The 25,713-nt window shown below is 36.4% G+C and overlaps 2 protein-coding genes across 6 annotated transcripts in view; one reads left to right on the forward strand and one right to left on the reverse strand.

Annotated features, from left to right (window-relative positions):
* Nucleotides 1–25,713, reverse strand: part of LOC311433026 (uncharacterized protein) — a 54,559-nt gene that overhangs the window by 2,574 nt on the left and 26,272 nt on the right. Inside the window, exons 2-9 of one of the 4 annotated variants that reach the window (XM_084511729.1) lie at nucleotides 20,289–20,360; nucleotides 15,928–16,090; nucleotides 14,678–14,825; nucleotides 12,616–12,685; nucleotides 11,171–11,286; nucleotides 10,886–10,979; nucleotides 6,340–6,429; nucleotides 4,585–4,648 (exon numbers count right to left, since the gene is read on the reverse strand). In XM_084511729.1, coding sequence (XP_084367855.1) covers nucleotides 6,362–6,429; nucleotides 10,886–10,979; nucleotides 11,171–11,286; nucleotides 12,616–12,640 — 303 coding nt within the window. In that variant the 5' untranslated portion in view covers nucleotides 12,641–12,685; nucleotides 14,678–14,825; nucleotides 15,928–16,090; nucleotides 20,289–20,360 and the 3' untranslated portion in view covers nucleotides 4,585–4,648; nucleotides 6,340–6,361. Of the gene's footprint in view, nucleotides 1–3,413; nucleotides 4,649–6,339; nucleotides 6,430–10,885; nucleotides 10,980–11,170; nucleotides 11,287–12,615; nucleotides 12,686–14,677; nucleotides 14,826–15,927; nucleotides 16,091–20,288; nucleotides 20,361–25,713 lie in introns of those variants that run through there. The other 3 variants (XM_084511732.1, XM_084511730.1, XM_084511731.1) reach the window with 3 other exon arrangements.
* On the forward strand, nucleotides 1,008–23,094 carry LOC311433023 (prostatic acid phosphatase-like). 2 transcript variants are annotated; one of them, XR_014690507.1, is made up of 12 exons: nucleotides 1,008–3,393; nucleotides 7,706–7,801; nucleotides 9,249–9,335; nucleotides 10,170–10,322; nucleotides 13,056–13,154; nucleotides 15,031–15,135; nucleotides 16,153–16,285; nucleotides 17,687–17,769; nucleotides 19,570–19,676; nucleotides 20,229–20,398; nucleotides 21,346–21,527; nucleotides 22,654–23,094. XR_014690507.1 is itself a non-coding variant. In XM_084511726.1 (11 exons), the coding sequence occupies exons 1-11, from the start codon at nucleotides 3,280–3,282 to the stop codon at nucleotides 21,462–21,464; spliced, it is 1,266 nt and encodes a 421-aa protein (XP_084367852.1). In that variant the 5' UTR covers nucleotides 1,008–3,279; the 3' UTR covers nucleotides 21,465–23,094. The 2 variants fall into 2 exon arrangements, 1 of the variants encoding a protein (XP_084367852.1); XM_084511726.1 differs by having other exon boundaries at nucleotides 21,346–23,094.

Here is a 25,713-nt window from a genome sequence, read left to right on the forward strand (position 1 = left end):
CTAGATATAGCTTGTGATGTTCACTATTTTTCCCATCATACACAGAAACAATGTCAGCAATGTGGGGAACGAACAATAGCAGAAAAATTAGAGAAATTATATGCTGCTTCAGCAATGTGGTACTGAATCAGCTGATTTATAATTTTGTTCTTTTCACCACCTCCTTTTCTCTTTGGATTATTTACAGAGCTGAGTGAACACAAAAAATAAGAACAATTTTTAAAAATTTCCCCAAATAATTCACAAATATGGATCAAATTCACTGACTGTGTTTGATTTGTTTCAAAGGACTGCTACCAGTAGATATAGCTTCTTTTTTACTCAGTACTTTGTGTAGTCATCTAAGATGTGGCAGACGCAACTTCAAAACCCAAAAGAATCAAACACTACATCTTCCAGAAAATAAAATGACCACCAGGCTGCAGAGTTCTAAAGAGAAAAGTGAAGTTAAACAGTGTTTTCTGCCTCTTTCTAACTGATGTTCATTCTGTTTCTATATTTCCTGGAGTGCAAACTAGGGTTCCAATGTTTCAGGTGTTTCAGATGTTTTCAAACATCTTCATTATAAAAACAGAAATTCTCTGAGTGCTCTGTAACTAGATAAATATTACATATTTTGGACAAACTGAGAAATTATTAGAGAACTCTGAGTTGATGATTTCCCCCTGCCAATCTTAAGAAAGCAATTTTGTGCTGATGGAATTTTCTCCCGTGGTGCAAGATGTAGCTTCATGTCCAGTCATCAGTCTAAGTACATTAATTCTTCTTGTGTCATAAAGCTATTTTGCATCCTCCTCATGCACAATTGGGTAAAATCACCCCAACACTATGACCTAGCCATTTGTCGTAAGTGATTCAAAATTGTGCTTGGAAAATGCGTCACTTTGTTTACTGAAACCAAATTTTTTCTTATCCTCTATTTTTGGCTTTAAAAAAAAAAAAAAAAAAAAAAAAAAAAAAAAAAAAAGCTTGAATAAAATGATTACATCTAAATACCAATTTAAGTGCCAATCTGCAACTTCAGTCAGTGTTCGGTCTTGAGGTGCTCCCCCATGTAAGTAGGCTCACCCAAGAGTGCAGGTAGAAGTTTCACCTCTGGTTGCCTTGAATGCAATGACCCAGTGAGTGCACAGGTTGCACTACACCATCAGCAGGTAGCTAAGATTACCCTTGCATACGTTAACAAATGGGTTCTTTTGCAACTTTTGCACTTCAAAGGCACTTCAGCTATGCTTCAGCGAGCCTTCAAGATAAATACAAGCTCTTAAAATAGACAATTCTGAATAAGTTAATTCCACTTAATGCCATAATTTAATAATTACAACATATGCCATTGAGCCAAATGAGCATAAAGCATTAGCATTATTCAAAAAGTTGATGTGTGATACTTGGGCAATTTTAATGTCTAAGTTTGGAACTTTTTTTTTTAATTTTATTTTGAAGCAACTTTGCCTAAAAAGAAAGTAAGGATTTACTTGTTACAGAATATGACAAGTTTATAGCTGTCAAAATCATAGTAGAACTGGAAGTCTTCCCATATCCCAAACTGGAATTAAAATTCAAGACAAGCAAGGAATTTTCCAAATGAAATACGTACTACTAACATACTTACAGGTTACCAGCAGGACCCTGTCTTAACTACTGTTGCACATGAAGGAGGCTTTTTTTTCTTTTTCATTTCTCAAGGCATAGGGATTTTTCCGTTAAAAATCCCACACATGCCAAAAGGAAGAATGAAGCCACACAAAGTCAAAATATATCATATGCTTGATTTCAGGTTGAATTGTCATTTTCAAGAGATGTTAGCAAAGGTATTCTACAAAATCATTACATCAGTCATTATGTATTTTTAAACATTCCTAAATAATGCCATCCAGCAGCACAAACAAATTAGTTCATTTCTAAAGCGAGGCTACTGTAAGGGTTGTATAATAATTAGACTCTCAAGCTCTGGCATGTGCACCTTCATTAGTCACAGCCACTCATCACACAAACACAATGAAAAAGTAAACCTTAAAAAAAACTCATGAGTTTAAAATTTCATGGTAAGGGTTTACGAAGGATGAGAAAAAAAAATCTGAGAATCAAGGATTCCTTGATCCAAAAAGCATAGAACTTCATACCTACTGTAAAAGTTATAGAGATTAAAAAAGCAGGGCACTCTTTCTTAAATGTACAGGCATCTTCAAATATTCTAAAGAAAGTATATTTTTTGATTTGCACTCTTAAATAATATAGGATGGTGATCAACTCACATTTGTTTTCAAAAAGACAGGAATGGTATGATTCAGACAACATACAAGTTATTTTAAGTTTTAACATTTAGGAACGTGTATTTATAGGCCTCTGCAAACTGTAATTCATTTGCTCCAAAATTCCATATGAAGTCTAGAAATAATGCTATGCTTACTCTTGTTGTATATACAGAAAGTCAGGAGAGAGGAGCTGAGCAATCTGCTCAAAGCCAGTTGGTGTCAGAAACAGTGTTCTTAATCAGTAATAAAATAAATAAATAAATAAATAAACAGATAAATAAATAAATAAAAAGGTGACCTCCAGGGCCCGTTCATGAGAAATTTCTTAGAGAATTGAGGCCGAAAGAGAACTTGACATAATTAAGTTACAAAAGGCAAAGTATAGACATGCTCCAATGGAAAAGGAAAACATCATGCTCAAACTGAAGAGCAAATAACTGCCCAGAAAGCAGCTTGAAGAATGCATTTGTTTTAAGGATTATTTAACTATTTTATCTCTGGGATGGGCAATTTTAACCTGTATGAAGTCTTGTTTAAAATAATTATGCTGATTTTGCAGCGACAATGTAGATGAAAAAAGAAAAAAGGAAGCTGAAAAGAGGATGAACTGAACAGCAAAGAGAAAACAGAAACAGTATTGCCTAGCTCTTGGTTCTATGTTCATCCTTTTGGCTGTGCTGCAGTCTGGAAAAATTCAAAGCCCTAAGAAGAGGAAGTAGAACAGGTAGGTTGAAATATTACAAATGCCTAACAACTCCGTCGTATTTCGACCTCATCCTTCAACTCCAAAAGAGAAAAATCTCAGAGAGAAAAAGGAACTGAATTATGATTTGATTAAATGGAATGTAAACAGTAATTTGAAAACAAAGGGCGTTGGGATTTGTTGCACAGTCACACAACATTCCTTCTGGATTTGAAATTCACCAGCAGCAGTTCCACCCCTTTTGAAGTACAGCCTCGCGTCTGGGCTGTTCAGCCTGAACAGCTGCTGGAGCTACAAAGGCTTTTTTCATCTGCTGCCAGGATGAGAGTGATACGGCTTCCCAGCCCATCTAGGATTCCGTGGTTTGCTTTTTATATTATCTTCACTCTGCTTCAGCAGGCTACTGCAGAAAGAGAACTGAAGTTTGTGGCTGTAGTAAGTAGATTTATTTTCTGTTTAGTAGTGGGGAATATGGGGAATTCGATATGGCTGTCGAATCAAAGAAGGTCTGCAGTTGCTTTGAGTCTTTTTGACTTAGAAACACGACTACCCTTTGGCTTACAACATTTAAAAGCTTCTTGAGATAAAATGCATCTAGTTATAAGGATTTTCATCTCCTAAACACTAAGGTTTTTTTTGTTGTTGTTGTTTGTTTGTTTGTTTTCAGGGTAACTGTGCCACTTAGCTTTGTGGTAGGTGTATAGCACACAGGATTTCAGAGATCTGACCTCTAGTCCACCTGTCTTTGCTTGATATAGCTGACACTCTTGCATAGTTGGAACTGGCGATACTGGCCTATCTTCTTAGGGCTTGGAAGCTTATGTTATAAGGTGCTTTGAGATTCCAAAATAGAAGACACCATGGAAAGAGAAGTATTTTCCACTTCAGAAGAACTGAATGGGCACAGTAGTATATTAAGAAACAGAAAAGGGCATTTTGTGTAGAGATTTGAGATATACATTGCATTAACTTCAGGTATTTTGAAAATTGACTGTAATTGTTGTGTGTTTTTTTTTTTTGATTTTTTTTTTTTTTGCTGGTTGGTTGCTTGTTTTAAAGCAACTAAATAGTACTCCAGCATCAGTTTCCTCAATAGCTGAGGAAAAAGAGAGATTAATTCAATAAAGTATTTTGGATGGTGAAGGTTGCACCACGACCCTTTTCATCCTAATTTATCTATTTTTTAATGAGAAGTATACTGATAAAGAAGTCTAGAAGTTGTATTTTCAACACAAAGTTGTGGGAACTGGAATTGACATTTATGAATAGGAATTTTAAAGATATTCTTCCACCTTTCTGTATTTGAGAAACTGAGTGTGCACATAACAGACAGAAGTAGTGTGTCCAAAACATGCGATCTAGATTTTGATAAAGTACTTAATAGTTAGTTGTTTATTGGCTGGATTATGTAGATGTGTCACTTGGAGAAAGGCCAGAGTGCACAGGAAAAACCAGTTCCTATTGTTTTTGAGCCTTACTGCTGTATCAGACAGTGCACAAGTCAGGGACTCAACCCTCATTCCAGTAACGTTCTGCGTACAGTATTATCCTCAAATATTTCAATTTAAGAGGGACAACCAGACACAGGGGTGAAATCAGGCAGCTAGAATGCTTTAGAGACTTAACTTGCTGAAGAAAACGAGGCTTTTGCTGAATTGCAGCTGTTACAGTGTTCTAACAAGCAATGGTCCTGAAAAAAAAAAAAAAAAGTTACAGGAAATGCTTATCATTTGGAGATAAGAGCCTTCTTATCTGAAATCATCTTCTTTATCACACCTATGTAGCCACCTTCCCCAACCACCAAAAAAAGAAAAAAAAAAGATACCATTATATCCATTTATGAAGTAACTTATCGCAATTAAAGCTAAAATAATGTGTAAATTTCATTTAAACTGTGTTCCCTTCATCCCTGATACTTTTTCTTGGATGGAATGCCTAAAAAGTTACAATAGATTTAGTCTTGTTATCAATATATATCTCCTTCCTCAAGGCACAGATTCTGTGTGTTCAATTGAATTTTGTCTTCTGAACTCACTCATTGAATTTACATGGGAACAGAATAGCTAGCAGAAACAGAAATTAATGAGATAGGAATTGGCCCCAGCACATATCACTAATACAACGGGATAAAATGACAGTCAGGCTACAGTCAAGGTAAGTCTAAAACACATCTTTCTGAGATAATTCAGTGGTCATTTTCCGTTCTCTGTAAATTGGTATGTTGTCACCTAAGAGTATTTTTGCATGTGAAAATGCATCCCAATGACTTTTTAAAACTTTCTTAGCAGAACTGCACAAGATAAAATATACTCCGAGGGAGGGGAGAGAAACCAGACAAGTTCCTTTTTGCTCACTTCCAGATTTGTGCTGTGCCATGGAAAGATGCCTCACGACTTCCATCTTTGCACTGATTTTGTGTGTTTTAATTATTGGCCACGAGTCTTTTTGGCTGAAAAGCTCTAATACCAGCCAGTTTGTCAAAATGCCATTTTAGCTTGCCTTCTCACATGTAGACACTGATCTTCAGCATAATTCTTGTGTACTGATTTTGAATTAGACATAACAGAAGAAAAAAAAATATTTCTAGTACTATTGAGTACCCAAGTAGAAATGAAATACTGATTTATTGCATCTCTATAAAGAAGTTCTGACCTGTAACTTCTGCCTCCACACTCATTTCACCTGTCATATACACAAAGAGGTGTGGTTTTCTGAAGTACAGTGATTTCATTATGTGTTTCTTCTTATGAAGATAGGAAGTGCTGACTGAGCTTGTTATATATTTGTCTAATCAACTCAAGCCATTTGAAACCTTGACTAAACACGCTCAGTATTTCTGCATCTATGGTTTCTCTGAATTGGCAGCATGACTAAATCCATTGATCAATTGTTTTTCTATTACTACTGCTAGCTTCAAAACAAGAAATCTTTTTGTCTGAAGTTGAGTTTATCAATAAAAACATCTCAATGAGGCCCACTATTACTCAGAGGCACATAATTCACTGTAATTCGTAGTATTTCTGAATGAAGATGTATTGTATACTATACATGACATATTCTCAGCTTACCCTCTCCCCCACCCTAGTTTTTCTCCAATATGATTTTTCACCTGATAACAATGGAAGCAAATGCTGGCCAAAGCCTGAGTCACATGGCCATTTTGATCTGAAATGCTCACCCTCATACAGCTGTAAAGAAAGAATGGGAGATCTCAAACACCAAACCAGGTTCAAGCTGTACTAGATTTAAAGGAGAGGGTATTTAATAACTATCCATCTATTACTTTTGAGAACAGACTGAGGTGAAGCACTTCATATAAAGAATCTGAAGTGAATAAATCCAGCAGGTGTGATTTGTCCTTTTTATGTATGTCCTCCTTACCTTTCCATAGTCTTTTCTGATTTTATGATGCCTCCTTCTTTTCTCTCATCCTTCTGTGTTGTATGTCTTTCAACAGGACAGGAAGGTAATCTGTAATCCGGGAGTAATAAATGTTGCAGTACACAATGATTTTCAAAGGAATCAATTATTTCATTATGAAATATATTGAGAAATCTATCTTGATGACCAAGGCAAGCTTTGTAGGGAAACATTTTATTTCCCTAACAGCATCAAGTTGTTAGGCTAATGAAAAAGAAAATCTTTCAAACACAAAAGTTCTTCTTGAAGTTCAGGCAAAAAAATAAATAAAATGAAAAGAAAGTCTCCTGAAATGTAGCTGATGTAGCTGCCTATGACTGATTTAGACTTTCAGACTGAGTTCATGAGGCTATTATTAATTTTCAATTGCAACTGAAGCAAGGTCATTTTCAGAAGTAGAAAGCAAGGAGAAAGTTGGAGCATAAATAAAAGTCAGCTGTCTGAGAAGCTTAGGGGTTAAAATAAAAACAGAGCTTTGGGTTTTGCTCTTAGTAGTTTTTGTTTCTTGCTTGTTACTTCCAACTTAATGTTAATAACATATCTATTTTTCACTGTATAACACAGAACTATTTAATCTAGGGTTGGTACTTTCTAAGCATGCTGAATTACAGACACAAAAGGGCTCATTTAAGGTTTCTGATGTACAAAGCATATGGCTGGAAACACCACACTAATATTCACCATGCTCGAGTGTCCAGGATAGCAAAGCAACCAAACTGTTTGCTGTTCCTAAAGTTAATAGAAAAACCTAGAAAATTTCTTAAATATTTTCATAAATATAAACTATTAATAAATATTAACATAATGGTGTAATTAGATATACTTTTTCTTCTTTATGTCATGGTGTTGAGTGTGAACTCAAAGATGAGACAATGTACATGAAATTACTTTTAAAGATACTGCTACAAAAAAAGCAGTTGCCAAAAATTTCAAGTATGTATGCCAAAGTAATTAAATCCTCATATAAACACATCTGTAACTGGTTTAATATTCAAAGGTGCTGCTGAGTATCCAAAATTCAGACAGATTTCTTGTCTGGTTGCCGAGCTATGAATGTAACCTGAGCACCAACATTCTGGCTGCTTAATTTTATGTTCTAGGTGAAAGAATAATCAGACTCATACCCACTAAATTTCAATGTACTGATACCTATTCTTGAGTGTAAATAACGTACTCTAATCCTACTTGACTAGGTTTCTGCAGACTGTCCAACATTCCCATTTGAAAAATGACACTGGAACTCAACTTTGATACTTGTCTTCTAGACAGGAAAGAAGGAAATGCTAGCAGTAATTATTATTTTTTTTTTTAATGGGAATTTTACTAGGTTTTCCGACATGGTGACAGAACACCAATTGTAAACTTTCCAACTGATCTACACAAAGAAAGTGAATGGCCCCAAGGATTTGGACAACTTACCCAGGTATGTTAACTCTCTCAGTAGCACTTACATATGCTACAAAAATAGGAAATGGGCAGATTTTAATGTGTGCCCTGCAGACATCAGCAAATTCCAAGTACTGACAGTGGCTATTAGCAATACCCTGTAATTCATAGATATTTTTCCAACAATACTCATCCAACTACTGTACATTCATCATAGCTATATAACTATCTTCTTACAAACAATAACTTCCTGACAGTGTGTCTGCCTTCAAACAAATGGCAAATTTAAAGATTATCCTTACTCTAAAATTGCTGAAGTCTAATGACCATTAAGCACTGGGATCTGTGACAAGATAAATGAATAACACCTTCCCACCAGGTCAGGTAATGAATCCATATTTCATATTGATTTCATATTTCATGGAAAGGACCCCCCTCAGTAAATAATTAACAAAAAATGAAAGTCTTGCATGAGAACATTGATTCTGGGGAAATGTGTTTTCTGATAAGGCTGTTTTCAGCCCAGACCTTCACTAGGATACACAGAACCTACTTCTTGCTCTGGCATTTCAACATTAAGATCAAGCCTTAGCTTTTTAACTGTATCTGGAACATGAAATTCTGGAGCAAAGAGAGGCCAATGCATTCCTTAACAATATGCCATCATGATGCAGAAACATGAATTGGAGACAATTCAGCATTTATTATTTGAAGTAAGGCTTTAAAGATTTGTAAACTTCAGGCATTCATACAACAGGTTACTATCTCCCTGTAAGTAACTTATAAGAAGAAAAAAAAAAAGTTGCTGCTTTCGTAAAGATTTTTTGAGAGCTTTTTTTCTATTTTATTATCTTCTTAGCAACCATAGTAAGAATGTATTTCTCTGAAGCTGAAAGTTACAAAGTTCTGATCACAGTCTTGGAAATGAATGATAGAAAAAACTGTGCAGTCTAAGAGAACTGCAGGTGTACCAAAACAAAGAAAATTTTTTCTGGGAAAAGAAATTTTAAACGCATGGAATGTAAGCCACAAATTTGTCATTTATTTTGTAATTATTTTTTTAATTTATCATGTTGATAAATTAGCACAGCAACGACAGTAATTAATACTAGGTTACTAATGCTCCTTTTTCAGCTGTCACTATCTGACATATTCTTCACAGTGTTGCTCATGAGTAACTCCAGCAGCATCTACAGAGCTACAGCACTGTGGAAACAGTATTTAATATAGAATAAGATGCATTGCTTTTCCTGTAGCAGATGTTGAAGTCTTAGAATTTCAGAATGTATCATTTTTTCATAGATATAACTGATTATTTCTGTTAAAAATTCTTGGTCACCTACAACATATACAGTATGCTATAAATGTGGTTAAGAATCTTGTAAAAAGAAATTGCTGAAGACAAAAAAGGAAAAAGAAAATAAACTTATTTGACATTCTCCAATCACATTAATCTCATAGCCATCTGTACACTTGCCTCACAGACTGGAATGCAGCAGCTGTATGAACTTGGACAGTACGTGAGGAAGAGATACTCCAACTTTCTGAACAGCACATACAACCGGAAAGAGGTATATAGCTGAACTGTCTGGAGGACGGTTCTCCAGCATAGCATAACTATGGACTTGTGATAGATAAAAGCCCATTCATCATCATATTCCTTTTATTAATACAAAAATTAAGATAGTAGAAGAACATTTTGGAAGTCAGCCTTTTATGTCAAGGTAAAAACATAGACTCAAATCTTTAACTTTCAGTTTCTACATTCATTTTGGTTCTTCCACGGCTCAGTTTTCTGGTTCTGAACAGCTCCACACCATCGAATGAATTGGGTATTTATCCACAGCGACCCAGTATTTTTCCACCTTGTTTAAAGATGAATGTATGGACAATGTGATGGGCCATGTTCACATACCTTGTCCTGTGAATGAGAAGTCTCACAGTTGTTTGGATGTACTTGTCATATGGCACAAATCCATTGTGGGGAAGATACCACTACTATTTTGGTCAGTACATGAGGGATGCAGTGATGGGAAGGCATAGAAGACTATAGATTCCAAGAAAGACTTTGTTACCCACTATTGTTATCAGTGCCTTCATCCCCAAGTTATAGCAGATGGGTCATATCAATGTATCTCTGAAACTCAGAAGATGGGGAGCTTCCATCTTTAAAATCATGTTATCTTATACTTTTTAGTTCAGTTGGAAGGTTAGATCCCAAACTGAAAGATGCTTTGACTATTTCATTTATACAAATGAAGTAGAGCCCTATAAAGTTCTAACTAATAGCTTCACTGTTCTGATTCTACGCAAAAAAACCACACAACTGAAAACAGGATTGATGAGTTAAGTTTCCTTTTCTTGTTGTTGTTTTGTTTGTTAACTTTTTGCCATTCTATCTTCAGTTTTATATCCAAAGTACAGATTATGATCGCACCATTATGAGTGCCCAGTCATACCTATCTGGCCTCTTTCCACCAACTAGCAGCCAAATTTGGAACCCTGAGCTTCTCTGGCAACCCATTCCTGTTCATATTGTGCCAAAAGCAACAGATAGGGTGAGTACTGTCTGGATACTTCATATAATGTCTTGGCTTTCCCGGAAGAAAAAAAAAAAAAAAAAAAAGGAACAAACGAATAAAAAATTAAAGAAAATATTTTATTCCCTTTGATCTCAATCTAATAGAAAACATCTATTGGCTGACAAGCATGTCACAGGTCAACTGTAAGAGCTGCATGAAAATCCTTGTTCTATAGTTGCAGAATACCCGTTTTGTCAACCACACTACCATTTTCTTCAAGATACAGCTCTACATCTTCTCCTTGATAAGACGCTTTTGGACAGTATTGCAAGGAAGTTGCCCTAAAACAGCAAACAAGTGCTTTTCTGAGCACCAATCAGCTAGACAGACCTTCCCCTCTTTAGCATGTTGTCTCTCTTTGCTTATTTAAGGAATGGGATTTACATCAGCCATTGTAATGACCTCTCAATTATTACTTTCCTGTTCTGGTAACACTGAGGCACCCTAATTACAGACAAGGGCCCTTTTATGCTCAGTGCTATACAAACACTTAATGAAACTAGCATGTGCCTTACGGTTCATAATAAAAGCAGTCCTACCTGAATGATAGGTCTTGTAGAAGTTTTGCTGTATGCATCTCTTCCTGGCTGACTCAGATTTAGATTTTAATGTCACTGGCTCCTGTGACAAGGACTGCGTAAGGAAAAATGTTAAGTAAGGACCAAAAAGTTATTGAATGTAATGCCAGAAAAGTTAATTTTGTTCTGCCTTTGAGGATAGAAGTTGACTTAAAGGAAATGTACACAAAAGACCTGTCAAATAACTGCCAGTCCAGTCGCCAACATCAGAAGAGGGACTCTTTCATTAGAGATGGCCACACTTACCAGCCCATTGGCATTTCTCCATTTTAAAGCCAAGCTTGAAAGCAGGGACAAGGAGAAGGGATTCCCGCAAACTTTATTAGGCACAACATGATTCAGCTTGAAACTTGCTTCTGCCCCTAAACAAAAGAAAATATTGTCACTGTTATTTAAAAATGGAATACTAGGGGAAGTTCCTATACCCCAGGACATTAAAAGCATCAGAATGGTCAGAGCTTTGGCCAAATAAAGTATCAAAGTTATTAGGGGCATCACGGTGAAGTGCCATGAGCTGTTTGTAGACTACAAACTCATCTGTAGAGATGTATAGTACCCCATCACTTCTGCAACTGCTTCGGGACTGGGTATTGATGTTTCGGTTTGGGTGACAAAACACACCTCTGCAGTAATTGAAAAATCATGTTAAATATGCAGACCACCTGGAAAAAAAAACATTGCTGCCTTGTTAAGCCAAGTGTTTTCAAGCCCTAAGCAACACAATGTAGGAAATTGAGGCCAACTACAATCCTGTAAAAAAAAAAAAAAACAACAAAAAGCCAAAAAAATAATCATAGTTTATTTTTGAGCCACTGAGATCTATCAAGACCTGACAGGCAACAGTACTGAGCACTGCTTAATGAAGCCAAAGGGAGTGGCTTAATTAATAAGACCTAGAGGGGGATAATTAAGACATACAGCCAGAGAAACATTTGTTATTGTGTAATTAAGCATTCCCAAGCTTCATATTGCAGCTTTGAGACTTCACCCTGCAGTGTGCTTCTGTTACAGAGAAAACGTACCCTTGGATATCTGTCCAAGTGAAAGTGTGCTACTGTCAGTTGGTGGCTGCTGCAAGCCCCGTGTTGATTAATCAAAGAGAAAAGAGATGTACTCTAAATGCTGCATGCTAATGTTCATCCCAAGCCAGAGTAGAACTTCTTGCACGTTAAGTCCTACAAAAGCCATAGATATTCAACTTTAATGGCATGGGGTTTTCCTAGGAGCCTCTATTGAGAGAGAATTTCTCTACTGTACGTTAAGTCTGTTCTATTACAAAGTTTGTATGGTTACAGGATAATATTACTGCTGGGTCAAAAATGCTATAGTGATGTGGCATAAAGTGCTGAACCAGCACAAGCTCATTTTGCTCATCGTAACTTTTTATTGGCAGACTTTATTAGGTATCATCTGTCCTTCTGCAACTGGCATAAAACATACATTTGCCAACACATAGAGTTTGATGGATGCATATGTATTTACACACAGTTCAGATCTAATACGTGCCATCATGTGACCTCATAATGCATAGACACAGAATTATTAAATATGAAACCATGCCTCTAAACAAGAGCAGAGCCATTAGGCTCATATTTTTTGATATTTCAGGAGCATGATTTATTTGTCACTCATATTTCAAGTTCTGTCCATTAAGTGGTACTTAAAATGTTTATCATAAATACACTTCTTACCTCCAAAGAGCTGAGAGCAACACATGCAGACTGAGAGGTAATTCAGATTCCAATAGTAGGTAGAGTCAAGCTGCAGGTAGTGAGACTCAGAAATTACAAGAGGTAAATGGTAGGTTTTTTAAATTCCCAATCATGGACCCTGACCAATTTTCCAAAGAAAACCCCTGACAGACATGCATTCCTTTCAAAATCAGTTAGACTGATGGGAATCAAGCTATCATAGCCACAGGTAGCCACTGAAAAGTCAAGCTACTACAGTCCATTTCCTCTATTCATGAACTCATGAACAAGGTATCCAAATGAACTGTTACGGAGTAGCTGTAGCAGGGTCACTAACCATTCATCTCACAAATATTACATCAGCAACCCCAGCAACAGAGAAACTAGAGGTGTGTACATTAGTTCAACAACTATTTTAAGTTTTACTTCTCCTGTTTCAGAGGCTGCATTTTCCTCTGAGTGACTGTCCCCGTTTTGATGAACTTCAGAAAGAAACCCAAACATCTAGTGAATTTCAAAGTAGAATACAGCCATACATGGTAAGGCAAAATAAAGATATTTTTTTTCAATCTTTATTTAAATATATCTTTATTTTAATCTTTATCTATCTTTATTTGAAAGATATGTATTTATCTATCTTTATTTATTTATCTTTATCAATATTTATTTAAAATAAAGTGGAATTGTGTTGTTATTTTTTTTCTAAAATGACTAAAAAGTCCTGAGGGTTCTCTTAAAATTAGAAATTTAGGCCAATGCCATTTAAAGGTATGTTTGATGCACTTATGCATTTCTCATGTTTGCTTGTTTGTTTATACTAATTTGTATTTTTAAAATATGAACTTAACGTTCATTTTCTAAGACTATTTAGAGCTGCATGTAATTAAACTTCAGTGATCCAAGGGGAGAGGAAATTAATGGATGCAGCAATTTCCAGTTATGCAGGGCAGCACAAAATCAATTCTAAAAATCTGATAAAACTCCTGAAATTTAGGAAGGTTTAGGTCTTACTGCTGTGACTTACTGAAATTGGCATTGCAACAGATGCTCCTATGAAGACAGGATGAGAGAGGTGGAGTTGTTCAGTATGGAAAAGAGAAGGCTCTGGGAAGACCTTATAGTGGCTTTCCAGTACCTAAAGGGGGCCTACAGGAAAGGTAGGGAAGGACTCATTGTCAGGGGGTGTAGTGATAGGACAAGGGGTTTTAAAATAAAAGAGGGTAGGTTAAGATTATATTAGGAAGAAAACCTTTACTATATGAATGGAGAGGCACTGGAAGAGGCACACGGAAGTTGTGGTATGCCCCATCACTGGAGGTGTTCAAGACCAGGCTGGATGGGGCTTTGAGCAACCTGGTCTAGTGGGAGGTGTCCCTGCATGAAGTGTTCAGGCAACACTTCAATTTGTGTAAATTTCTCTCAAAGATGCATTTTGGATCCATCGTAAGATATGCTTCTGTTTTGGTTCTGACACAAATATTCACAGTCAGCGATCCAAAATTTGTCATTCCAGTGCTACTGCAGACTGTAGGTACATGGATGGCATACCTGCCTCAAGCAACCATGTGGACAGTAGTTGCTCTGCATAGTGGTTATCGCTGCTCTCATATGCTTACGGTACACTTTGTAATAGCACTACTGAACTAATAAAGCAGGGGTCTTGTGTTTCTCATACCCTGACATTCTCTCAGAGTCACTTCAGGTTTACTTTCTATGCTGGTTGGGCTAAACCCAACTTTTTTTTTTTTTTTTTCCTTTTTCTTGGCTTCTAACTTTCTGCTAGCTCAATTACTTTGGTCAGATTCATTCACCTGCCAGGGAGGTGTATTACGACTTCATAGAAGTCCTCTCTTTCAGCTGCCAGCATGAAACAGGTAAAGGATAATATCCAATCCCTTTACTCTTCTGTGGTAGCACACAGTAAGAATCCTTATGGGAACTGTTGGGGAACTATTACTTAGACAATCAGCCTCCTTTAAATAAGAGAAGGAAAACTATTTCGTCTTCAGTTTCTTTTTGCCTCATCTTTTTTTTTTTTTAATACTTTCTATTTTCACCTCACCTATTTTCTCATCTTCCTTTTCCATTAGTGCCTTCTTCTTCCTTAATTCTGATGTTTTGAGGTGACAGAGCAGTTAGAAGAGGGAGAGAAGGAGTCAGCAGTGAGAGCACCAGACTTATCCATAGCAGGGCTGAGCAAAAAGCAGTGTCTGAAATAGAAATCAGCATCTTAAAATGGTTACAAAATGAAAACTGCAATCAAAATCTTCCCTTATAACAGTTTCACCTGCGTAAAATTAAATACTGGTGTGTTGCCAGGTTGGATGCTAGAGAATCTGTACCTAGATACATTCTGTACGTCCTGAGTATCTGTGGTGTATTCACTTTTTTTTTCTTTTTTTTTTCCCCCCTCAGGATTTTTTACAAACAATGGCAGTTAACACAGGACTTGAACTAAATCATCTTAAAATACTCGACAATTTCCAGCTCTGGAATACCTACGATACACTATACTGTGAGGTAATAACAATGCAATAGGGGTTGGGAAAGAAAGTAACTCCAATACATGTTTTAATTAAACAACGTCAATGCAGTTTCATGGGAATGAGCTGCCCTCTCTCTTGAATTTGCTTATTATTTTTATAATTGAATCTGAATCCTACTTTAATGCAATGGTAAAAGATACCCAAAAAACATGGTTAACAGATTGGAAAACTACTGTTTTCATTTGATGTTTTACCCTGAAGCACTGGTAACAAAATCTGCTCCCTTTGTTCCCTCCTTTTCCTTTCCTGTATGTTGTCATCTAATTATTTGAGCATGCCAGCTGGGTTGTATTTATGATTTTTTAAGAGAAAAATGAAATTATTTGCTTTAATCTATCAAAAGGTAAACACCAAAACACTTACATGTTGAAAACAAGAGGTAAGATTATGATCTACAAGTTAGAAAATTAGGAGGTAATGATAACTCGGAGTGAATGAAGTCAGACTCCCCAACCATGGGATGATTCCACCTGGTCCCAGTCAATATTAGCAGTACGTGAAGGTTGTTGAACATATCCTCCATTCAAAGGTACCTAGGCACTGTCAGTCACCATCATTCTTACGTGATGGGAGAGTGACACTTGTCTCTAAATGACCAGTGATGGAAGCGGCATCTGGACAACCTCATAGAAAAGGTGGGACAATTTAGTTAGATTGTACCCTGAAGACCTACTACTAGAAGACAGAAAGAGGATGTGTCTGTGATCTTTCACACTAGCAACCCCCCCCAGAAATTATCATTATAGCATGAATATATTGTACCTACAAGAGATTGCCTCTACACAGATGATTCAGCTCTTCCTGTTCATCCACCTCAAGGTCATTCCCATTCCTGCAGAGGTTATTTCAAGGCATGCTGATGATAGAAACCACAAATGAACAAAGAAGTGCACGACAGCCACATGTAGTCCAAATATAGTAGTGTGAAGCTGGGCAATAGAAAGATAGAAACAGAAGAAAAAAACATCTTTTTGTTTTCCTTTATCACTAGGGTATTCACAATTATTCTCTTCCTGTATGGGCCACCAAAGATGTAGTGGACAAGATGGAAAAACTGGCAGAATTGTCCTTATCATCACTATTTGGGGTTTATAAAACAGAAGAGAAATCACGACTACAAGGAGGTAAATCAAAAATGCTTAGCTCTCAGAAAGGAGGAGACAATGCTTATGATAACATACAACATCCTATCACCTTGCTCATGCAAAATTATTTACTTGAGTCTTGATTTCTAACTATAGACACTGGATGCCATATTAAGCATGATAATATGTGCTGGATACTGGGATTTGCAGGGATCGGGTACTGAAAGAAAGTATAAACGTTAATGTCTTTAGTTAGTTATCTTATACATTTTAAGATATTAAGATTTTGAGAAAGGAATTTAAGGAAAAAAAAATGAGACCTCGTGGGTATAATCTTCACTTGTCTGATATTAACTTAAGTTTAAGTTTACTTCTCCAGTATCTATTGTTGTTGTTTCTTGATTTTTTTTCACTTCGATGTACTGGTTATATATTGTGCAAAAACCTTGGCAACACAGTGATAGCTCTCTGAGAGCCTGATGTAAAGCTGCTCCAAAACAGTCTGATCACAATGGAAGATGAGAAATTAAAGTCATGTCTCTATTACAAGCACTGGGACTACTGATTAGCACCAAAATTGAGGTGCACGGGCTGTGCACATTCTGGCTACACACTAGGACAAGACTAGAACAAGATTCAGCATATGATCCCCCAGTGTCCATGAACAGGAAACCCAGACAAGTGATCTCAAATGTCCACAATCTGGACTGTCTGGTGCAAGACTTTGCAATGCACCTACCCTGCACTGTAAACCTAGGTAAAGGATTATTAGCAGCCTCTTCATCTGGGCATAAACATCACTGGGTCAAGCCATACAATAATTGCAGGCTGAGACCTGCACTAAAGCCCGCTAGCTGGTAGCTGGCCATAACATGAGGTCAGAACTTTTTTAGTGTTAGTAGAAATACCAGTTATGCCCTTTTCCTCTAGGATGATACAAATTGTGCTCCAAGGAATTTCTGCTACCTTAGTTCCATTGGCTTTGGAGTATCTCTGGTTTGGACCAGAAGTACAAAAGAGCTTTGGAGAAAACAAGAACCAATACCGTGTGACTGGCTGGACTGTTAAAATATTTCTTTATCATTTAGAAAGCAAGAGGCTAGCACAGCTGTCATTATTACAACACTTAAAAACAAAAGGAGGTCTCAGCATAACAAAACTGGAAGTGTCATAAGGCATAATTCTCATAGTTCTAACTGATTTCTGTAAACCCTGTCATTTCAGTTGACCTGGATGATGAATGATATATTTTCCTTTTGTAATTTCTTCTCTCTAGTTATGTATGTGCGGAAAGTTGAAGAAAAAAAAAAATATGAAAAAAAAAAAGTTTGAGGCCTGAGTAGATGTGTTCTGTTTGATACTCAAAATCCTTTGCTTTTTTTGTTTTTATGCAAATGTGGTATCATTATTTTCCTCTTCCTTTTCCCATCTTTTTTTAAGGTGTCCTTGTGAAAATTATTTTAAATAGTTTTAAACAAGCTGCCAATTCTTCAAAAGAAAGAAAAATGGAGGTCTACTCTGCTGTAAGTATCTTCACCTTTTATAAGTACTGCTATGATTTCACTAGTGAAAGTCTCTGAATGAGAATAATCAGTCTTCATGCAAGTTAAATGAGAAAATAATATACAGTTTGGTTCTGCTAATAAGCTGAACACAGGTCAGTGCCAGAATACATCAGGACCATGATTCACCTCAGCTTCAGTCAAACCGTATTTGATAAATATTTCTATTTTATTTATTTTTATTTTTTTCTGCAAGTTATTGATGCAGATTCTGTAAGTTGCACCCTGCTTTAAGTGTTTCTAACCCAGAGATACTGACATATAGCAGAACCCCAGCTGTGACTCCAAACACATACTTGTGAAAGGGATGGTACAGATGAATATTCTTTTTAAAATACATATATATTATTTTAGAAGTTGAAGAGGGTAATTTCATTCAGACCAAGATCCACTTAGCTTATTTGCAATACTGTCTCAGGTGGCAGCAGGGAAGAACATGAGAATAATGCCAGCATGGGGTGATTCTTCTTGTGATACAACCTCCCAGCAAACTGGTTTGTGACAGAATCTGCCACAGATTTTATTATATTTTTTAATAGCTCTTGACAAACCTTCTTCCGACAATTTACCTACTCACTTTATAAATATATTTGTACTTTGTGCCTCTGTACCATCCTGTGGCAATGACTTTTAAACTTAAAAGGAAGAAAAAAATCCTTATTTTCTTTTTCCTTATTTTTTTTTAAACTTAATACTGGTTTATGTCCCTCCTAGCACTTCTATTATAAGAAATAGGGAGTGGCCATTATTGGTTTGCTCATGAATTTACTATTTTCTGTCTCATCTCTTCTATCTTTCCTTTTCTGAGACAGAGTCCTAATCTATTTAATTTTTTCTCATACAGAATCTGCTCAGTACCCAAAGTTTTTCCTGCTGCATTTTTTGTGTGTTTTCTAGCTCTAGTATATTCTTTTTGAGAAGGAAGAACAAGAAGTGCATACAGAATTTTCATTACTGTTTTAATATCATGGGGCTATGTATACTCAACATTTTTGAAACTGATCCTGAATAATAATTAAAATGCAGATGTTAGACTATAATATAAACAAGTCTAGCAATCATATATACAGAGATGCTTACAAAGTTTAGATATCCAAGTGTTTGGATTTCCTTTAATTCAACACCTCCTCCTGGATTTCCTTGCAAAAGAAGGAATAATGGGAAGAGGAAGAAATTGCAGGTGGGTGGCTGGAGGGTAACAGATTCTGTCAAAACTAGAAGCCAAACTGAGATTTTACTGTGTAAGTCAAAATAGGATAACCACAGTTTAAAAAGTTCTGGAGCATATGTAGGGGTGGGGAGAACAGTCTTTGTCTGAAACCATTTGGTTTAATATCCTAAAAAGGACCTGTATCTTTACTTGAAATGTGATGAGATGCACTACCTTGTACAGTCTTAATCTGATTTTGTAAGCAAAAAGCATTCCTATAAGAAAGGGGGTGGGGAGGAAATGCACTGAAAAAATAGGTTTCTCAGATCAGATTTTGTTTCCCTCCAGTATTTCTTCTCTGAAATATTGCCAAAAGACGTAAGACACCTACTGCAGTAACTCTTTGAAAATGCCCACTGATGTCTGTAGTACTCTGTTAACATTTTGCCTGATGGTGAATATACTGAATAAGGTCTTATTGTTAATTTTAAACAGGTTTTATTTTTATCTGGATTTCTTTTCCTTCTCTAGTCTTTTTCTCTTCTCATGGTTCTGGTAGTTCACACTTTACTGAATTTCAAAGATGATTTTTTTTTTTTTTTCCCCGATAGCATGACACCACAATTGGGGCCCTCCAGATCGCTCTCAATATTTTCAATGGAAAACTGCCACCATATGCTGCTTGTCAGTTTTTTGAACTCTACCAAGAAAGCAGTGGGCAAGTATCTCCTCATCTATGTAAGAACAAGGAGTGTTTGGAACTTGGCTCCCTCTTCCCCCCAAATTCTTTTTCTCTCAAATACTGTAAAAAGATACTAATTTGTTTTAAAGTGATATTTCATTGAGTAGTCCACAGGCACAATGTTGTATTAAAAACAAGAAAAATTACATTTGGTGGATATACATGTATCCGTGTGCTTTGAGAAATGGGAAGAAGAAGAAAACAGTTTTATCAGTTGGAAGTAAGTAGTAAAACAAACATACCTGTTTCTTCAAATGATAGCAAGATTTCCGAGAGGTCTCATAAATCCCAAGGTAAACTAGGGGGTTTGGAAGAGCCAGAAGGCTTTTCTAAAAGACCTTTTGACTTAACCAGTGATCTGTGTGGTAACTGGCTTTTGCAAACTGCCTTTCAGATGTCTTTTACAAAACCTCCATTCCAAAAGAACAAGTTCTAGAGTAGGGCCTATTTGCAACATTCTGTCTCTCCATAAGAAACCTTTTACTTAAGAACTTTTAAAAATAATATCTTTTCAATGTCGTTAATCAGGCAATATAGCATTGAAATGCATTATCGGAATGACTCTTCAAAGGACCCTTACCTACTCACCCTGCCAGGATGCACCTCTTCTTGCCCACTTGAGAAGTTCTCTGAATTAGTTTCTCCTATAATTACGGAAAGCTGGTCTAAAGAATGTGGGAATAAAGACAAAAATAAAGGTAGTGTAACAGCTCTGCATTTTCTATGTAAGATGTATCAAGGGCTCCAAACTTTGAACCTTTCACAAAATATGTTGATCTCCCTTTAAGATGTGTGGACCAGCTTTAATACAGACAAAGAAAGCAAAAATAAATTAAATTTTTCTAAGAATGTGAAGAATAGATTTGCCACCGGTGTGAAGTTAGTGCTATTGTTAGTATATTCACATAAGGAGCAACATAAGGACATGACCAAAACTAGAGTTCCTGTTGTTGAAAACGACAGAAATACGGGTGTAGGTACTATGCAAGGAGTCCTGTTTATATTAGATGCACAAGACCTTCTGTAGATGCAAAGCATAAATGGCTTGCACATACACAGTAAGACTGATGCATCTGAATTTCTGGCACATGTACCATGTATTGAGGATACCTCAGCTTCCACTGTACACGTACAGTGCAGCTGATCCATGCAGGTACAGCAGCTGTTTGCCTTGAACTACTGACAGCTGACAACCTTTGCCAAATTCCTCTCTTCCTTCCTGGATATTATTACCAGGAGGGAAGAGAGGGTCAAGGCAACGCTTGCCACTTTCCATTAGTCTTGGTTTTTCCCCCTTCCTGCATTTATCAGGTATCAGTGTTTTGCCGATCCCTGATGAAACTCCTGCTTGCATTAACTACACATGCAAAGTCACACTTGCCCTGTGAAAACCTAGCAGCAAGATTTTATCATGCACAGGAAACTATCTACGTGTTTTCAGGATTTAAGTGTATATTTTCATACCCACATTGCATATGTTGGTAAATGCAGTCCATGGGATCTCGACAGAAATACAAACAAAATTCAGCTATGAAAGTATTTCCTTTGTACCTATTTGTCACTAGACTGTTATTTTTTATATCTAAGATGACATACATATATGTCTTTCCTTAATACTCTTGTCATTTATTTTTTTCCTTTACAGATATTTTTATCGGATTTGATGTTGCTGTTGGCTTGCTGTTCATTTTTGACCTTATACTGCTCTACCTCCTTTATCACTATGGACGCTGCAGGCGCAGAAACAATTACCAAGACATTTAAAGGAGAGGTGAAGAAATGGGAGAGAGAGCAGCCAGACATCAGACAACTCTTTAAGTTGCTCTGGTTTGTATCCATCAGTTTACTCTGGCCGAATTAATCTCCAAAGCATGTTAAACAAACTTGAAGAGCTGAGCTATCTGTGGCCTAGCTCCTAAAAGACTAAATATCTACAGTGAGAAACACTGTAGAAATATGTTATTATTAAGCATTTACATTTGTAGGAAGAAGAAATTATTCTAATTATTTTCTTTAGGTTTTCCACTGCTATTAAACATTATTATATCAAACACTGGAGCGAAGGGATATTATTGCCTTTTTTTTTTTTATTGCTTACTACCCTTTAGACCTCTGCTTCTCTCTTAACCTCTCTCAAGGAGCCTTTCCTGAAAATCATAGGCTGTGATATTTTTCTTACTTCTATGAATGGCTATTTTGATGATACATAGGAAAATGTTTTTAGTGAACAGAAGCTGCAAGTACCATGTGAGAAATATTCACACCAGCATTTTCACCCTGGCCTCCAGCTAATAAAAGCCTGCAGCCTGTTTCTCAAAGGAGTTATACTACTACAGCTCTCACTGAAATTTGTAGAACGTAATGGGGGCACATAACCAAGCATTGAGAAGTTTAATGCAACAGGATCTTGGTCAGTGCATACAGATTCAATAATATAGATAGGCAAATACTATTTTCTGTAAAAATACTTCTTTCCTATTTTTCTGAGCTCTCAATCATGGATGACCCTTTGTCCTGCATCTTGTCTTTGATATATCTGTACTTTGTCTTGATTCAGGTCCCTTCTATAATCTTAGTTCTTTGAGCCACTCCTTGAATGATTCCTCTGGCTAACACTGTGTTAATCATTTTAACATTTTAATGCTTGCTTTACTCAAAAACAAAATGAAACAAAACTAAACAAAGATAAACTTGCTCAACTTCAACTCAAAATCACCTATGTTCTCAAGATATCAGGACATGCACTGAAGAAAAAAAAAAAGAATAATAATTCTGCTTTTTGTATATTAATCTCTTCTGTGAAATGTATTTTGTTTAGATTGTAAGCTCCTAGGGGTAGGGAATGTGTTTCTATAATTGCTCTCTAGTATCATAATCTAGTCTCATAAGCACTGACGTTATATAAAATACTGCTTATTACCATATCTTCTGAATCAACATTTTTATCCTGTAGTCCTGCAGAGGATACTGTGACTTACATTACTGTGGAGAAGCCTTTCTAAAAATCAAGACATCTATACAGACAGGTGCCAACAGCAAGTTCAGCCTGACAGACACAATAAGCAATCATGTGCTCAAACTGATGAGCCCTATTCAGGTACAGAAGCCTAAAAAAAGCTGAGATGGAACTGCTTTAGCTCACACATAGCATCACATCAGCGTGGATATGCCACTTTTGGACTGACTTTGACTCACGTCTGTGGGTTGTAATTTGAAGCACAGGAGCTCGTGTGAACTACCGCTGATCTACAGAGACCTGCCCTCAATATTACAGCAATGGACACATTTAAAATGTGATGTATTTAAAATGTGATGTTGTTAGATGTATGGATTTTAAATAGCATAAATCAAGCAGAAAATAAAAGACTTGTGGAAATAAAGTACTTTCCAAGAATCACTGTGTTTTTCTGCAATAACTTCAGCTATTGGGGTATTCACCTGTTGAAGAAATATTTCTTACTTAGTAAAAAGGTTATAGTATTGATATTTCCTGATTATTCCTGAAAGTTCCCTGATATTTCCATTTTATCTCTTTTAGGAAATACGATAATCATGTGATGGATTTGATTCCTACAGGCTAAGGACCTCTTACCATACAACAATTGAGGGCAAAGTTATCAAAAAGTAAAAGGCTATCCAAAATATCTGATTTAAGGATATTCAGGCTTCATATCCTCATATATTCATATTTTGCACTCTTATCCTCAGCGCAAAAACTTAAAGAAATGTTTATATTGTATTCAAAAGTTTTACAGCAGCTCTGAGAAACAAGTTTGAGATCTTTTGGTTAGGAGTAGAATCACAGTAGGGCAGAGCTCAGCATAAACTGGAACCTGGATCCTGAAAACATATACTCAGTGACAACCTGATGCTGAGCTCTGTTACTACGACCACAGTGCTACTGGCACTGACTTAAAGATAGATTTAGTATGTCTTTTATTAGAGGCAGTCAGATCCTTGACAAGTGGAGATATGTCATTGACTGGTAATGTGCAGTAAGAAGCATTTCTGAGAGGTCATACAGTTGGTCAGCAGCACTCCACAAGAAGCAGAATGAAGCATACTTTTCCTGACATTGCTTCTGACAAAAAGGAGCACATCCAGACAGAAAGTAAAATGTGAAGTGCTTGAGACATCTTTTGTGGCTTATGCTACTCAAGCATAAGCTTTTACAAAGGATTTCAGGACATGAGGCAATTCTAGTTGCAGTGGAAGCTGTCATGAAGTAATTTTATTGTAGACACACCTTTTTTTCTTAACAGATAGCAGTGAATACAAGTTGCACAAAACGTAATGGATAGATTCAGATGTTGTAACTTCAGAATTTATGAAGTTACAACAAGGACACAATACATTAGTAACGTAAGCCCATAGTCTCATTTATAGTAAAGACACTTCATCTTGCTCTAAATCAAGTATAATTTTTCCAGTGGAGTAAGTTTGTGTTGCACAAGCTTGTGTTTTGTTTTGTTTTTTTCCCCCTCTCACTTTTTTAGCCACATTTACAATTTTCTCAGTGGAATCTGCAGACTGTGATTAGAAAATAACTTGTCTCCAAGCAACCTGTAGCAGGGTAATAAAGTACATTAAAGAAACAATAAATTTGCAAATGTAGTGGACTGAAAAGCAACACAACTTCTGGTATACCTATAGTTCTCATATAAAATTGAATGCTTGGGGTTGCTCCTTCTGTAAAAACAGACTTTAAAGCACTGATGCTTTGACATGAATAACACTAACAGTAATGACATCAAGCTCTTTCCTTTGCCCTCTAGCACTGCCAACACCTGCCTCTACTGTAATTACTGTAGCTACTAAGCAGCTCTGCAGCAGGGTTTCCTGGTGCATATGGCAGACAGCAATGCATACACAGCACTTTCCAGCTTTATCAGCAACATCTTTCTCTTACTGAATTGACTTCTTTCTGGAACTTGTTTATGCACTGTCCCGAATATTGCACATGCTGGGGCAGCACAGCATAGCTATTTGACTTCAGAGTGATACCAGATGTTCATTTATACCTGTAACGTAGGGACACTTCATTCAAATGATATTATTTCTTCTCAGTTGTATATATTTTTGAGGTACGGTAGGATACAGGAAACAGAATAACAAATACACTGGATTAAAAAAAAAAAAGTTGAATATAAAAAATCATGAGTTTGGATTATGCACAGAAGAAAAAGCATTTTTGGTTTTGTTTTTGTTTTCCTCCACAAAGAAAAAACTAAAAATTTCACTCTATGAAGAAGAACGATTTAAAGTGGTAGAATCTGACAGTGATGATGACAGTAGAGGCTGTCTTGTTCTTAGGCATATGATCTTGGCCTTTACAAACCTATTTTGTGATGTTAGCAATATTGCATAGGATTGCGTCTTGGCATGAAATGCCTGAAGCTACTATACTCCATAACGCATTTCTTATAAGGAAAGATAGGGATGAAAGGTGGACATTTATCTACAGAGGACTAGCTTTATTGAGTTATACAATAATGCTCCTTCATCAGAAATTGCCAAGTCTTAACATGTAAACAAATAAACATGAGTTGCTACTGAAATAACAGCAAATCATATGAACAATTGCTCTGTCTCTTCTATGACTAGGCAACTTCACTCCTAAAGGGATTTTAGCACTGGTAAGGCCTGCAAGACCACATCTAGTAGATCAGATGCAATTTGGATTGACAAATAAGAAGACATACACAAATTCCATTTGTGCTAGTTTCCTAATTTCTCTTCAAGTAGAGGAATGCCACTACTTCCTCTCCTAAGAATTGTAGCACACTGCCAAATCCTTCCTTCCTGCAGACTGAGGAAAAAAAATGTGGAGACAGGAAAAATACTATTTTTCATTTTAAAATAGATAGTGGCAAAAGAAAATAGTCATGGTTCCAGCTCTCTTTTTCTGAATTTATCTGGAGTCATGTCCATGTCAAAAACAATACTGACTTTTTGTCCTGGTTATAGCAGTTAAAGATTTTGCCCTCTTTCTATCAGGAGCCCCTGATTTCAC

The sequence above is a fragment of the Aythya ferina genome (assembly GCF_964211825.1).
Source record: "Aythya ferina genome assembly, chromosome: 2".
Classification (NCBI taxonomy): Eukaryota; Metazoa; Chordata; class Aves; order Anseriformes; family Anatidae; genus Aythya; species Aythya ferina.